The sequence below is a fragment of the Kryptolebias marmoratus genome, linkage group LG19 (assembly GCF_001649575.2).
Source record: "Kryptolebias marmoratus isolate JLee-2015 linkage group LG19, ASM164957v2, whole genome shotgun sequence".
NCBI classification, from domain to species: Eukaryota; Metazoa; Chordata; class Actinopteri; order Cyprinodontiformes; family Rivulidae; genus Kryptolebias; species Kryptolebias marmoratus.
In genome coordinates, this window is record NC_051448.1 from 19,647,390 (window position 1) to 19,664,640 (window position 17,251).

Below are 17,251 nucleotides of genomic sequence, written 5' to 3' on the forward strand. Positions count from 1 at the left end.
AATAAGCTGTGGTAGCCGTCTCCAGAAAATCATCAGTGTATTGGTATCCTGTGGCTCATTAGATATTTTGCTAACAAACGCATGTAATTACATAATTGCCCGCTTTTCATGGTGGCCGCCAATAATTAAAAAGTGGAACTGGTTTGTAGCGGCTGCATCTTCATTTTCCTGTTTAGTTATTGGTTTATTATGTCAGGCACCTAATTTATTTAAACAGGTGCAAACATCAGCCAATTAAGTCAGGAGAGAAAAAAAAAAAATCATAGAATAAGAGTAGTTTTATTTTGTTAAAAAAATTAAAATTGATTGTAAAACAGCTTGTATTTTGGGGGGAATTTTGAACTTGACAACTTTTTATTTTTGGTAAAGTGTTAAGATGACCAGATTGCCAGTTGATGCCATTTATTAACAATAAATAAATATTTAAATAGAATCTCATTTAAGGCAACTATTTTTAATCTCTTTAAGTAGAGTAAAAATCTGAAACAAACCCAATTCATTTGATAGCCTTTATTTGCAAACACACACACACCTATTTGACCTAAAAAAAACTTGACAATTAGAACAATTTTTTATTATGTTTTACAAAACCATAATGTTGAGCATATAAACAGTGTAGTTTTGTATCATAACTATGATTTCTTATTTTCACCAACACATAAAATGAAACGGCTGAACAAATGTCTTTCAAGATTAGTGATACTTTAACCAATGCTTTAGGCTGAATTAAAATATTTTTTGATTTCTTTTCCTTTTTAATGAAAAAGACCTCTGCCATTCAAGATGTCTGTGTTTAAAACATATTGGAAACATTCAGACTTAAGCCTCAAACATGACCATTTACACGGATAACCTTTTAAAGTAACAAAGAAAGACGTTTGATTTGTGAATTTAACCAAAATGGTTTTAGATTTTTGTTTGCTGAAAATGAAAGACAGGAGTTTTAATTTTTTTTGTCTAAAAAAGACGAGATGAATCACTTTCTTGCCCTGGGATCAATATTGTCAATTCTTTTCTTTCTAATGAAGCAGCTGCAGAAAGGCTTCCTGCAGTCTGTGAATGGGGGGAAATAAGCTCAGAAATAATGATATATATTGTGTCTCCTCAACCACAGAGCAGGTGTCAGTGAATTAAAGTCAGAGGAAAGGATTGATAAGATTGAGTTGAAGCAAGGATATGTTTTGAATACCACAGCAGGCATCGATGAAATTATGAATGTTTATAACAGCGTATCACAGGAGGTGACCGCCATGTTTCTGTCACCAGGTCGTTATTCTCATTATTGGGGGAATATGATGATCCATGCACACGCAAGCTACTGCGACTGAAGACAAATAATGATTTACTGCAATCAGCAGGTTCTCAGGGGAACACATGGTCCTGATCAATAAGAAAACACACAAAGGCTGCGATCAATAACACACACGAGCACACACAAATATACAGACGATAAACTAACAGATTAAAAAAAATCCCAACATCACGATTTTTATAAACAGAAGAGTTTACTGACAATGATGGTGGAAGTCTTCACAACAAACATTCACAGACAAATACTTAAAGTTGATGCTCTCCCCCTGCCCCCACATCGCCTGTCAGAAACCTTTGCACACACACACACACGGAGCAGACAGATGTGGTGCTAGGCAGCACAAAGCCATGCTGATATGGTCTATTGAAACCTTTGCCGGGGTCCTCTGGGAGGCCGAGCAGATCACTGACCACTAAATAAATGAACACACACACACACCCCTCCCCTCTGCATCTGACTTACACACGCTGTGTCTCTTGTGACTCAACTGAGGGGCAGAAGGTTGACCTCGAGGCTCTTTGCTCCTCGTTTCTTTCATCTGGCCTCTTTTCAACTTCATCAGTGTCAAACAAAGTGAAAGAATTCATTTTTAATGGTTTGAGTTTTTTTTTTTTTCTTTAGGTTTTAATAAATAAGATCATCACTAAAATAAAATACACTAGGTGAGCAAAAATATGAGAATTTAGACTACAGGATAGTTATTTTTTTAGTTGTATAAGTAATATAGATTAAAAGTACCCTTTACTGATGTTTTTACAGCCTGTGTGATCAACCCATGTTGGACTTTTTCGATCTCACATGAACAACAGTAAGGACTTAATTTATCTTCTATATTAGTATTAAGTTATAAAGACTCCTGTCAGGTTTTAGTAATGTTCTTTTTGTTGATTCAGACATGTCGCTGACAAAGAGAAACAAATCAATGGCCGCAGTTTTAGCTATTAGGATAAGACTGGTGGAGATTCACCACAACATGTCTTCAAGCCACAATTCATATTAACATTACAGCAGTGGATGAAACACAGCTGCTGAAACCTGTAACGAGAATGTAGAGGTTATAGACTTCAGGGAAACATCTAATCTTTCGCAGAACATCGGGGCTAACGCCTTTATTACTGCTGTTTCTCACAAAATTGTGCCAAACAAAACTCTGAAAGTCTTTAAATAAGACATTTTCTCAAAAACAAAAAAATAAGTAGAGATTTATATATATACATATAAAATTTGTTACTAAAATTTGTATCAACTTTATAAAATATGTTGCATTATGTTAAAACATGACAGTGGATGGAAACAGTGAAAACAAAGATTTTAAATTAGAACAAGCTGCAGCTGAAACTCTTAAACAATAGATTTTTCAAAGCATTTTTACACTTGATTGGCTTGGGCTGCAATTTTTTGAATGTTACTATGGCTGCCGGTCAGTTCATACTTCGACCGAGTCGTACCCCCACCTCTTGCTTAGCAGCTGCACCCCTGCACTTACCATATGCTCGTATCATTACAGGGACCACTCACACGACTGCACAGGATCAAGCTGTGCTTTATTTCATGGCCAACATTATTAAATCATCTATGTTTGGGTGTCGACAGTGTAGTTGTATTAAAGAAAATGCTGCTTGTACGAACTACAGAGAAATCACGGCCTGATTATATTTTAAGGCAAACAATTATAATAATATTTTAGGAGCTTCGATAGAACTGTATTTTAAAATTTCTTCTGTCTGACAAATCCAAAGTTACATTCGAAGCTACAGCCCTGAAGTCTAACCATGTTGATGATGATAATAATAATAGTAAAACCGCTCAGTAGATCAAATGATCTATGTTGGGGAGGCTGTCATGCTGGGTATGAAGTGAGTGGAAGTGAGTACAAAGAGACCTGTGACAGGCAGCTTTTTTTACACTTAAAAAGTAAGGGTATGTGGTGATCAATGCTGCAAAAATACTTGGTGGAAGTACAAATTGACCCAGGGCCCCTCCAGCAGCTACTTATAGTCAATAAATAGTCAGTAAAGCTCTGAACCCAGGTCTGCTGCTATACATTCCTGTTCATTAATGTTAGCAGTTCAGACTGCTGCTGTTCCAGGTCGAACTTAGATTGAATTTGTAAACTTGTTTAAAGAAAAGCACCGGGGGAGTAATTACGACACGGCACTAACATGTTCAGCTTCTGTCTGATTATTGGGAAGCAGGGTGTCTGAAAGGCTCTTTTGAGTGGACATCTGTGGTTTCAGAGGTGGAGCGGTCGCCCTTTAATTGGAAAGTCCGTGGTTTGACCTCCGAATTCTCCGGTCAACATGCTGAAGTGTACTTTGGCAAAGAATGAAACCCTAAATGGGCCCTGGCGAGTACATGATGATGTGTGTAAGATAGAGAAATGCTCTAAATTTACAAAAGTTTGTGTAGAAAGAAATCAGGCAATGTGGCATTCTCATTTTATTGCCAAATATTTACATACATAATTCACCTATAAAAAGGAATTGTGGCAGACTAGTACATAAAAACCATTACTCAGATAAACACACTTCCTAAAGCACACACACACACACAAATACAGTCATCAGACGGGACTAGCCAGCAGAACACACCCTCCTCAGGGGACCTGCCAGGCTGTCTCCACCCTCCCCAAAGCAAGCACAAAAATCTCCCACGAGAGCGTGTGTAAGTGAGAGCAAATAGGGGGTTGGGGGGAGGTAACAGCACCACACCCCCACCCACACACCTCCCAACCCCATCATTACTGTCCCAAAGTGTCCACAAGGGGACCAAAAGAGGAATAGTGCCGTCCCTTCCTCCCTGTCCCTTTTTCTTTCCATCCACTTCTGTCGTTGCTGCCACCACCAACCCAGCCCACGGCCCCCCAGATAACAACATACAATTAGTGGCTCCTCAAGCTCGTTTCTCTCTCTCTCTCTCTTTACATACATGTATATTTACATATCTCCTTGGCTCAGTCGTCACCCGGTATGTGTGTATATGTCTGACTCTGCAGTGTTTTATTACAGACCTGAACAACTACAGACACACCCAAAAGACCAAGCAGCAAAGCTTTATCTTCGCCTCCTTCTGACCCTCCCTTCTTTCCCAATTATCTCACATCTTTTCCTCTTTGTCTAACCATGTCTCTCCTGCTCTTTGTGCTGTGACGGGCCCCTGGTGAAAGTAAAACTGTAATTATGTTAACATGCCCATGTGACTACTTCCTGTCTAGAGGAGGCTCATATCCTGCTCCCAAGGGCATCTTCAGTAAACTGTAACATTCTTTTGGTGTTTATGTCAGCAAAGACAAGTTTCCCATGCTGTGTCCTGTCAACAATGCGCTTGGAGGTATTTTATTTGTCAAGAGTGAAGCAGGTCCACCTGGAGACGGAACAGGAACTCCTATGCAAGGTGAGCAAACATAAGCTTTAGAAACAGTAGTACGCTCAGAGTGATTAGGAGTTGTTGTTGTTGTACTTTCTTTGAACAAATTTTCTTAAAGTACTGCACATCGTCTTTGTGTCCATACAAAGTCCTCCACATACAAATGATAATTTAAGTTACTTCATTTGAACCCTAACAGACCGCTGATGACTTTAATATCTAAAAAGTGAAACAGCGGAAGAAAGGCTGCACAACTTTGATCTAAAAGTTTTTAAGTTACATCACTTATCTAACTCACTGCATTTCAGGGAAAACTGTTGTACAAATATTTCTTGTCGGTTAAGTGTGAAACACCACAGAGTCTCTGATTGAGCCGGTCTAGACCCCTGACACTAGTGAACCCAATATGACTTAGACTGTCTTTGCAGGATCTCGATGAGGTCTTCAGTCATGCACTTAAAATGCAGTGGGCTCCCCATTACGCGTGACAGTTCATGATAAGTCCATGATGGGTTTGAGCAGGCACAAAACTGTCATAGCGAGGCTGTGTTGGTTTTTCATTGTAGTGGCGGTGTATAGGTCCTGGGCGGAGCGTAGGGGTGCCTGGTGGCAGTGTATCCATGACATAATGCTTGACGTGGCTTAGTCACCAACAATTTGAAGCAGAACTGTCCACACTGGCCTCATGCCTAAGCTACAACCATAATTCGGACATGGGCATGGAAACAACCTAGCACAGACATAATACCTGTAGCTGCATCCTGAACCAGTTTAAGAGAGCCACGCCAGGATTAAGCAGGAGAGGGTCTTGAGGATGCATAGCATTAAGAGCATAGCAGCGTCACGAATGAAAGATTTTCTTAAATTTACCGCAATCCAGCCCCATTCTAATATACTGTAGGTTGTGTGGAGCCACAGTGCTGGCCACACAGTTTATGGTGAGATTTCAAAACGGTTTCGCACAAAACAGCTTCCTGATGCAGCAGAAAACTAGCGTGGTCAACACATAAAGCTCTGTAAAAATGAGGAGAGCAGCTAACTGAGTGGAGCACTAATCACCAACGAAGACTTCTGACACCACCATGTTATAACCTTTATTACGACACCTCATCACCATCGAAACCGCTCAAAACTCGCTGAAAGCTACTATTTGCCTAAATGTTACAAAAGGAGGAAGAAAAGTTCAACATGGTCTGAAAACTTGCGTTGTTGCAAACCACTGCACGGCTCATGGAGACATTTAGTCATGGTAACACGTGGTACCACTGAGTAACTGAGAAAATGATGGTCAGAGATAGCTGCCTTTTCCAGGAAGAAACGATTAATAATGGACAAAAAGATCAGAAAATGGACTCTTTTGCAGCTGCATTAAGCTATAGTGTTAAATTAAACATTAATACAGAGACTAAAGGTGGATTTTGTAATATCGTTATATATATTATATATTGTGGTTAAGACCTAAAATATTATGGTACTAGTTTCGGGTCCTATCACCCAGGCCTAATTTAATGCACTGATGTTGGGATCACAATTATACCCATTTGTATGCTTGTAATTTATTTATTTATTTCATATATTGTTTATGTTTTTATTAAAGCAAAAATGCCACTGCAAGATGAACATAATCTTCAAAAAATACTGACCTCTTGCTTTTCAAAACACACAGAAATCTGACTATAATATAAACTAATACACTTTCTAATCTGTCAGTGGTGTTGACCATATTCACTGGTGACTAAAGACAAATATGCACACTCTCTCCACACTTTTTATTTAGCTTTATTTAGCAGCTGCATCTCCCACAGCTGTAACTTTTCTCTTGCTGCAGGACTGGGTAAATACACCAAACATCCATCGTCACAACTAATTGCTCGGGCAACTTCATTGGGTTACAGGTGAAATGAAAAGTGTTTATAAATCAACAGAAATCCTCAAAAGGTGCTTGCTCTTAGAGTCTTGCATTGTAAAAAATTTACACTAATTTCAAATTAATTAAAATTTCCAGGGTCTCTTCGGCATTTCCCGTATTCAGCAAATACAGATAGTGTGTGGGTGAAATGATTCAGTTCACTGCAATTAATTGTGTAAACTGACCCAAAACTCCAACAGCTGAGATATTCTTCAGCTTCCTGAAGGACAAGAATGTTTGATGAATGTGGTTAGTTTAGCTCCTGGTGAAAATTACAACCCAAAGTCTGGAGACTGACTGTGGAGTTAACATTTTGAAGAGGACCACCTGAAATATAAACCTTCAACAAAAGGACCACCGCCTGTCACTGTCCAACCTCCTCCAGCTGCAGCCAGCTGTCCGACCTCCACCTGCCACCTCTTGCTGTCTGACCAACACCAACCGACACCCACTGTCAGACCGGCACCCGCAGCCTCTAGCTGTCCAGATGGGAAGCTCCTTGAAGACTGTGTGACATCACTGTAAAGCTCAGGGGGTTCTCCTGTGAAATGTGGGGCTTTAGTTCCTGACAGCATCTCTCCAGACCAAAAAAAATGCATTTTCAAACCAGTACTCTTGTTAACAAAACTTGTTTCTTCTGCTTCCATTTTCCTTGATTGACACTGTAAAGTAACCCTCAGCGGTCTGCCACAGTTGGCCCCGCCTCCTTCTACCTCACCAACCAAGGAGGTACCTCCACCCACACAATCAGCCCACTTCGGGATTTTGACACAAAAACTCTAAAAACAAGTCATTGACGTTTTAAATCAGAGAAATGGACCACTGGAGTGTTTTATGAAAGTGTTTAACTAAAAGAAAAACATTAAATCTCTTTATTTTGATCTTTTTTTTCATTTCACCTTTAAACATGCACACACACACAACCTCCTGTGGCCTCACCTGTGGACGTAGTGGAGCTGGTGAACGGAGTCAATGGCCAGTACCATCTCAGCCAGGTAGAACTTGGCCATCTCTTCTGGCAGCCGGTCCTCAAACTTACTGAGCAGAGTCAGGAGGTCACCACCCACATAGTAGTCCATGACCAGGTACTAGAGCGATAAAGAGAGATAACATAAATTCTTGGTGATTAAAAGGTGCAAAACCAATAAAACATTAGTATTAATGAGCAAAAACGGCACAAAGAACAACCTTAATTTGGCTTGTTCCTTTCCCTTTTTCTTACAGTATCAGCATTGGAGGGGTTGCAGCTAAACAGTTTCACTTTTAATGGTTTGTCAAAAAATAAATGAGCAGACAGTGGTGTATATTTTTGAAGCCTTGGGGAGTGTCCTGCATTCGTTGTGAGGATGTGGGAAATGGAATGACAAGCAGTTCTGGTACTTGAACTCGGGGTCATGGAGAGAGGACAAACGGTCAGGTTCAAGGGAGAATGATCACTTACAGCAGCCAATTAAAACGAGAAAGAATTTGGCAGACTATTTCAAAATGTATATTTTTATAGTTTTCTACTGAGACTTTCTTAGTCCTGTGTACTTTTGCTGATCATATTTATACAATTCAAAGTCCTGCAGTGTGCTGTGGTGAAGAATGAATGTGCTGCTTTGTGTCTTACTAGCAATTATGTGAAGGTGGTACTGTGCACAAAAACAAACCAAATGTTGAGATAGCAAAAGTGGCAAAGCTACAAACAGCAAAACACTACAGCAGCTACAATGGACGGTTCTTAAGACAGTAAGTAAATATCATTTTAGTGCAACACAACACTGTGCACATAAACTGTGTTCGGACTAGCCATTAATATGTTTAACAGCAACTTGTACACAAAGAAAAATGAGCAAGGGACCAAAGAAAAACACTGTGAAAGAAGCTGGTTGCAAAAAGAAATCTCTGAATAAGGTTATTAGTCATACGAGCAATGCAGGAGCTTTCTGTTTGAGCTGCTTAATGTCTTCCAGACAAACAAAAAAAGAGAAGGGAGGTGTTCAGCAGCTCAAACAGGAGACCTCACAGCTCTGTTGCAGCAGATGACAGATCCTGGGAAGTTGGGCACCTTCTCGCCATGCACTAATGTGCCAACAATTGCTAACAACTGAGGATTTGTGCGTCATTTCTTCTTCCTGTGCTGCTCATAGAACAATGATGGAAACGCTCACTCCTGAATAGGTGAACAATCATGGTGGTCCTTTTACCAAAGGCAACAAGAGGTTTCTTCTGCTTCTTTGCACACTAGTGTTAACGTTTGGAGATTATGCATTTCAAAGCAGATGCAAGTCCCTGCAAAATTATTCAATTATTATTTTTTCCATAAATAAACCCATTCATCTAGTCTTGAGAAAATTACTTCTTTTTTGTATCATAGAAAACAAAACTGCTGTGTGGTTAATTTGTTACCAGTGTCAGCCAGTTCGAATACAGAGTTCATAAGAAAGAGATTACCAGATTATTGTCATCCTGGAATGCGTAGTGCAGGGTGGTGATCCACTGACAGTCCCCGTTCACCAAAACATCTCGCTCCTCCCGAAAACACGCCGTCTGTGAGAATGAAGCATATAAAAAATTCACCCGTGACAGAACTTTAAAGACAAAGATCAAAGATTAAATTCTTCTACAGCACAGCAAGCTAAGAGCAGGGAGGATGTGTGTGTTGGTGAATACATGTGGGAGGTGTCTTATTATCACACTGTGGTCCAAACCCCAATGGTACACCAAGTGATGGAGACTTCCTGTAAACATGGGGACCATGGTGTCACCATGTGTACAAAGTGATCTTTGAGGGTTGAAACTTGGTTTTCTGTATAGAAGTTGATATTAGGTCATGTTTAGGTGTAAAATAAAAATAAAATTAGACATGCAGTGGTGGCTGCAACAAGCTTTTATATAATAGTGTCCCCATGAAGACAGAAACGAATGTGTGAGAGTTCTCATCATGCTGAGAACACCATCCCCACAGTGAAGCATGGTGGTGGCAGCATCATAATGTGGATATGTTTTTACATCGACAAGGACTGGGAAACTGGTCTTAGCTGAAGGATGGAGGATGGACAGAGCGAGCAAAATATTGACAAGTTTTTGAGGAAAACGTGGTTTGATTTAAAGACTATTGTACATAAGCAGTGGCAAGCCAACCTGAAGGACCTGGACCAGTTTTATCATGAAGAATGGGCAGAAATGCTAGAGATTTGATGTGCTGTGTATATTGCACAAAATTTATTTTAAATTCCAAGTGCTATCGCATGAAAATAGAGAGAATGCCAAAAAGGTAAATATTTTTACACTTTATGGTAATTAAAGTTAGGAACAACAAAGTTATTAACAATCTGGACTCAAACTGTGCTATAAAAGCAAAAGATGTACTCAGACTGAAGTTACAGATCTGACAGTTCATCTAATTTTTATATTTGAAATATTTAACTTGATACTTGACAAAAGTTACATCTCAAACACACCCTGATGCTCATGTTTTAGTCAATCTGGCTGCTGGAACCAAAGAAAATTACACCTTAGCTCGCAAGAAACAAAAAGGAGACCTTGATGCTCAAAGAAAACTGTCTGATGTGAATCTTGTTGCTCTAGGCTGTTTCTCATGTCCAGGAATTTGCACAAACTTTTGGGAAGAGTTTGTGACGTATGACACGTAATGATCAGGGACTCAGGAGACCAACAGGAATGTCCAACTGTCAGGAAATGGCCAAAGATTTAAAAGAAAAAATGCATCTACAGGAACAAGTTCTGCAACACAGGTTTCAACTGAATGCCAATAAATGAGAGTTGTGTTTTTTCCTGCTACAAAAAAACCACAACTGCCCTGTTTTAATGAGAAATCCTTCTTCGTGACCATCTTCTTTAAACATTTTCCCAAAATATTGTGGGTAAGTGGCTGTAAACCGTGCTAGTGATGGTGCATCTCAAAGGGAGCAGAAGAAGCTCTGAAGTGATACTAACCTCAGCTCGCTTGAGCATCTCCCACTTGTTGAGAATCTTCATAGCGAATACCTTGTCAGTGTTTTTCCCTTTTACCACTGCAACCTACAAAAGGAAAAAAGAAAACAGCCATTTGAATCCAAAGTCACATTTGACTAAAATATTAAGCAATTTGAAAATAATCAACAACATTTCATATCTTAACCTTGAGGCAATACAAAGATAAAGAGCTGCCACGGCCTACTTCGAATGTGATCACATTTAAACAACCGTGTAGATCAGAAAACCTGCAATTCAAAAATAATTTGTATATATTGGGTACAATTTTGAGTTAATTATCAAAGTAAGAACGGTTAAGTCAATAAATGTGTGCAGATTAGGAATAAGTTCTACTCTGACATTATTAGTAAGTGAAAGATGAGAAACAGAGGAAGGAGAAAGAATAAAGCTAAAAGATCAGATGGAAGACATGTCAGAGAAAAGCAGTGCCAGGAAGTGACCACAGAGACCAGTCTGCAGCTTTTATCTTGGATCTTAACACACAAAACAAGTCACACTCTTTAAAAACACACTAACTTTCACAACTGGCCCTTTAAATGTGTGTAACGTTAACCATTTTTAAAACACAACAAAAAGAAGGAAACGTTCGTTCTAAATCAATAGAGTGTACAGACTTGTGAAGACGTGATGATTTGGACAGAAGTTACCACTTATTTTCACTTTAACATTCCTGTAATTTTGCGACAATCATAAGTTGACCCGTAACAGTATTGTACTAAAAGAGGATTTCTGTGATAGTTTTCATTTTTGCTATGGTGACAGAAAGGTGCCTTTTGACCTAAAAAATATACAAAACCTGAAATACCAATTCCAGGCTGTTTTTACATTTCCTTTCAGTCTATGTTACCTAGTAAATTAGGCAAATTAACTAAACTGAAGTGTAAAACCTTTTCTTCTGAAAAGTAAAAGTGTCTCCTCGGCTCTTAAAAGGGGGTACCAATTTAAAATTAACCATGTCTTTAAGGTTTCAGCTACTAAAAGAGCATTTTGGCTATTCTAAAGTCGGGTTCTGTGGAAAGGTTACTAACAACTAAAATCCTACCTGTTGTAGCCAACTCTAAATGAGCTCAGATCAAAGAAAGAAAACTGATGAGCTAATGGCTAGTTTGAATGTAGCCAGGACCAAAGTGGATCGTGGTCCTCTTAGAACAACTTCAATTTGAATCGTTTCACAGCGGTTCATGGAAACACTGCTTCTCAAACCTTTACGTTGTCAATTTTCCATTACATGGTCATTCTGGCAGAAAGAGATGCCAGGCTGCACAGGAGGTGCTACAGCTGGCAGCTGCTGCTGCTATTTGAGCTTGATAATAACCACACAATTCCATGCAAATAACTATGTAATGTGAAATCGATGGTGTTGTAAAAATTATAATAGATGAAATAGCATTCACATGAAGCATTGTGAAATTATAGAGAATGGAGCCAGTTTAAGACAACATCGGTCCACTTTGGCCTTGGCTGCGTTCAGACTAGCTATTAGCTGGTCAATATTGGTAGAGTTAAACTCTGTTCCTCCAAATTGAGTTTCTTCAAAGAGCTATCTACAACAGGTAAGATGTTAATTGTTCACAACCTTTGCACAGAACACCACTGCAAAATGTTCAACATAACTCTTTTAATACAAGACAACAGGGAGGAAAGGTTGAAATAAAAGCCCGGAACCACTCAGCTAATCAGAAATGTTCGGTACAGCAGCCCCAGTCTGGAGCTTCCCAACAGTAAATTAAATTAAAATGTCTCCCCTGAGAACTCTTATTTAGCTCCTGCTTCTTATAGTGAAAAAGGAGGAGGTCAGGAAAAAGACCCATCCAAAAACACTCTAGTTCCTGCAAAAATAAAACTCCTGGGGTCAAACTGATGTTCTGATTCATGAAGTCTGTCTTTGAACACACAAATATTCATAAGTTCTCAAACAGGAAACAAACTAACGTATGTGTGACGTGTTTATTTCATGCACACAAATCTGTGGGGAACCCACATAATACTGACTTCACACACATTTTTTTTTTATATAACAGTTCAGTTAAACATCTTTTAATGTTCAAAACCGAGGATTTGAAGTCTCACATCTTCTCACTAAATCGACTGCACTAAAACAAACATCAGCGGACATTTGACATCCTAACGTTCAGCGTTCCCTTTTATAGCAGCAATCAGTCACCCATTTCCACTGCTCGGCTTTTCAAATCACACCGCTTTAATAACCTACTGTACCATCCCAGCAGCAGAACAACTGCCAACTTTCCCTCGACTGCTAATTGCTAAACATAGCCCTGACAAACTCACTCAGCTCTGGCTTTACATTTTGCCAAAAAAGGAGCTGCACAAGCTGCTGCGACAAACCACTGCGAGCGGAAAGCCCAAGCACGTGTTCACACAAGAGCTCGCCTATTTCTACCATTGACGTTTTTTTTTTTAATCATAATGCTCCACAAAGAAGAAATCAGTCACTTTATTATTTTTAGGGAAAGAACTAAAGTCTTGGCAGAACTGCATACGCAAATACGTAGCTAAGTATAAAACAAAAACAAACTGAAACACAAGTAAAGACTAGTGACATTTGCAGAACATAGTTGCTTTCTGAAACAGAGGGGTCTGCATTCTATTAAATTAACCAGGGGAATGCTGCTAATGCAATACAATGATAACATTCCTGCAGTGTTTGGATTTCCCCCAGTGATCCCTCACCAGAAGAGAAAAGGAATGAGAGAGGAAGACAAGAGGACAGGGGGAGTGAACTGTTCTTGGCAACGGCTCGCTGTTTTTGTCCTTTCCTCCATTTCTCCTTTCTTTCTTCTAACGTTCCTATCTTCATCTATTCACCCCCCCCCCCCCTTCTCTGGTCTGGGGTCGACTTGTACGGTCTGAGCAAAAGTGAGCACAGAGTTTATTTCACCCAGTTTATATCCGCTAATAAAACTTGTGTTGCAATTTCTGTTTTGCGCCACTACAATCAGTCAACACATGGTTGTCTTACAGCATCAACAGTGCATTTAAAAAGGCTTTATCCGTTAGGAATAAAAACACAAACAAACCAAAGCTATCCATCTAATTATTCAACAAGTATTCTTTTAAGGCTAAAAATATACAGCCATAAACCAAAGTGACTAACTGACAAGCCAAGACCCCCTTAATGACTGTTTATCAGCTAACTCAGTAAGACCAGCAGTTCTAAACTGTAAGCCGCAGACTAATATCTTAACCTCAGCTCTTCCCTCTAACCCCTGACAAAACAAACAAAACTGAGCACTGTTTGGCCCATTTATGCTCATGACGAAGTAAGTGAGGCCTAACAGGCTTCGTATCGTCAACAGCAGGCCAGTAAACGCTGGTCCATTCATCAGCCGACATCCTTGGCGTCACACCTGCACCATCTCTCTGCCTGCTGCTGACAGTAAAGAGGATGAAATCAAAACATCCTGCTCTCAAGCTCCTCCAGCTCCCTTCGAAGACTCTCAAAGTATTATGTCTTCCTCTTCACTCTGTTTTCCAGAGTATCTTTCTCATATCACATTTTTCTCAGGTATAACATCATTAAAGATATAGAGGAAACAGAAGAGAAGGATTTTAACAGCCCAGTTTGGATGTAATGTGGTGCACATACAATCTAGTAATGGGTACGTACATTATTTAATTCGCAGGGTGCTGGTACATCTAGAACAAGCATCAGAACGCATGTGGTGGTATCACAAGTAGAGCAATAGTGTTATCAGGCAATTGCCAGAGCATTAAACAGCCAGTCAAAACAATCACTGAAGGTCAGCAGACAGAAGATGCCTTATAGATGCTTTAGGAGGCATTACAACACTTGATGGAGTTTGACAGAGGTGGGGTTGTGCGTTTGCGTGAGTATGGGTGTACTGATGTCCAAGTAGCTTAATGTTAGAATCAATGGCTACATGGGGCATTGACAAATATCGTGAAGATTCTGGTCACTCAAGACAGACCAAATCAAGGGAGGACCGTCATATTTTCTTCCAAGCATAACAGAAACACATGCCATCTGAGTATGGCTACTGTATGGGACTCTTTACAACACCTTGTGTCATTCTGCATTGTGGCTTGGCATTACGATCAGTCGGACTTCTACTGTTGCCTTGGTATGCTGCCATTAACACCAGAGCACAGACAGCTGCATTTGGAGTGGTGTCATAACCAGGAAGCATGAACTGATGCCAAGTTGTATTGTATCACGTAATACAAGATAATTCTCAGTTCTGCATTACTATGGATGGCCATCAGGTCCATCAGTAAGGTGGTGCTGAGGGAAGAGGACCCACACGGCCAATGTTGCAGAGACGCTTCGACATTACTCATGGCGTGGAGAGCAACAGGCTCTGACTGCAGGTCACCTCTGGTAGTGATTCAGGTGACCCTGACAGCATGGCTCTACATCATGGACATCCTGCCTGTGCATGCCCTACCCTTCCTGAGGCAGTCTTTCAACAAGACAACACCCGTTCACACATGGCATGATGTCTATGGGCTGCCTCCCATGTGCCAGCCAGGACCCCCTTTCTTTTATCGAACATGTGTGGGATCAGTTGGAACGTCAACATTGATCCAGTGCTGATCTGCTTGAGGTCCAGCTACAGCAGCCATGGGCCAACATGTAGCAGGAGAGGGGACAGAGGCTGTATGACTTGTATCCAGGTCCAAGGGGGCCTCACACCTTACTGACAAGGAATCAGCAATGTGCCTATACTGACAACTTTACAATCCATTTGATCTGATATTGCTATCATTGCAGAGCACCGGTACCACAGCATGACCTTTCAACAAGTGCAGTTTAATTTCATTTCCAACACTCCTTCTAGGTACTTAACTTTTACTGCCAACCAGTGTATCCACAAGAGGAAAACAAAAAATTAGAGACCGTGGAGCTATTAGACCAAGATGATATCTTCCAAACTATTTTCATATTTTTGCCAGCCCAAGCTTGAACAAATCTAGCTGCTTAAAAAAATGAACACTGGAAAGTTGCAACAAGGCAGCACTATTCATGGATCAGACCTAATTACTGAACACGGACCTGAGCCACAGTCACATGACTCATACATGCACATACCAGCCCTTGTTGTATCGGATTAAGTGAGCATGTTAGTATTAAGTGGTGGTGCTGCAGCTACATGCTGGCCAGGGTGCCCACATTCGTTCACATTCATTTGTTTAGCACATTTTTCTGTCGCTCCGTATTTATCAAAGTAACTAAAAATGATTTTATTCACTTGTTTGCTCAAGTGTGGAATAACAGTTTAACAGATGATTTTTGGAATAATATGCTGTAAATCAACTTAGAAAAACAAATAGTCCACTGATAAAAAACTGTTAGCTTAAAGATTCAATATTTTTGTGGGACTAACGTTACACAAGACTCTTTCTTGGCTGAGGACAATAATACCTGTTTCTCCAGCATTCCTGAGTTTTGACATCATTACCTGAAACCCGATGACATGCATATCCACTTCCTTACACAACACACACAAAAGCAGACAAACTAAAACATTTAAATCCGCACATTATGGTTCATCTGGTAATTTACCTAAAATTTATGGGGTTTCAAAGTTTTGTTTGAGAAGCATGTAGAGGCATGCTCATTTGGCAGACTAATACTACGCATTGCTGATGGAATGCAGCACAAAGAGATCTGTTATCAAATGCTACAGCACTTTTGCCTTTTATGTATTTGGCTCAACGGGTACAACAGAGCTTCACTGAGAACTATTCTTTGGGAAAGTATAAAGTTTCTGCTTAAAGGAAAGAAAAAGAAAAAAAAATGGTCAAACATTTTGTGGCATTTGTTAAGACAGACCAGTGACAGCAACATGTTATACACTGCAGGTTATTGGGAAGAAAATATTACAACCTGAGATTCTTCAGGGGGAAGGAAAGTAACATCAGTTTAATCTTTGCCAGATCAGAAGTACATCTGCTGTCAGAAGTTTACATCCTCTCATCATTAGCATTAATGTTATATTTATTTATACAGCTCTTTTTCCAGGGTGGAACGATTATACAACATACACCTTTAATGATGTTTAAAAACAAGAACTGGATGCACAAGTTGGAGTACATTGTGGATTTTCCCTACCCCAAACAATGTCAAAATTATACATACAAGCTGAAATATATACAAACTCTAATATTTGGTTAAATGTCTCTTAGCAAGTGGCACCTCAAACACAGACCTTTTCTATCCATTAACTAGCTTCTGGAATAATTCTGGCTGATATTTGTCCATTCTTCTCGGATGATTTGGTAGAGTTTTTTTTCACTTGGTTAGTTTCCTGATATGGATCCGGCTCTTAAGAATAGTCCACAAATTTTCAAAAGAGCTGATGTTAAAGCTATGGGAAGGCCATGACAGAAGCCTAATGTTAGCCGTTTTATCCAACCAGAAATCAGTTTTTATGTGCGTTTGAGATCATTGTCCTGCTGGAACAAACAAATGGGTCCAAGTTTCAACCGTCTAGATTTGAGGTGAAGTTGAAGAACTCTGAGGAAGTGATACTCCTTCATTTTTCACTCCACTTTGTGCAACACACCAGTGTCACAGCATGATGCTACCACCTCCATGCTTGATAGTTGATACAGTGTTCTTAGGTTTAAAAACCTCACTTTGATTCTTTTAAGCAAAGCTCTTGTCATTGTGGCCAAACGGCTCAATCTTTGATCTCAGG

The 17,251-nt window shown here is 39.8% G+C and overlaps 1 protein-coding gene across 4 annotated transcripts in view; it reads right to left on the minus strand.

Annotated features, from left to right (window-relative positions):
- cdc42bpab (CDC42 binding protein kinase alpha (DMPK-like) b) overlaps positions 1-17,251 on the minus strand; it is an 89,305-nt gene that overhangs the window by 36,677 nt on the left and 35,377 nt on the right. For all 4 annotated transcript variants that reach the window (XM_037981652.1, XM_017409146.3, XM_017409145.3 and 1 more), the window contains exons 4-6: positions 10,530-10,613; positions 9,024-9,119; positions 7,527-7,675 (exon numbers count right to left, since the gene is read on the minus strand). In XM_037981652.1, coding sequence (XP_037837580.1) covers positions 7,527-7,675; positions 9,024-9,119; positions 10,530-10,613 — 329 coding nt within the window. The remainder of the gene's footprint in view (positions 1-7,526; positions 7,676-9,023; positions 9,120-10,529; positions 10,614-17,251) is intronic.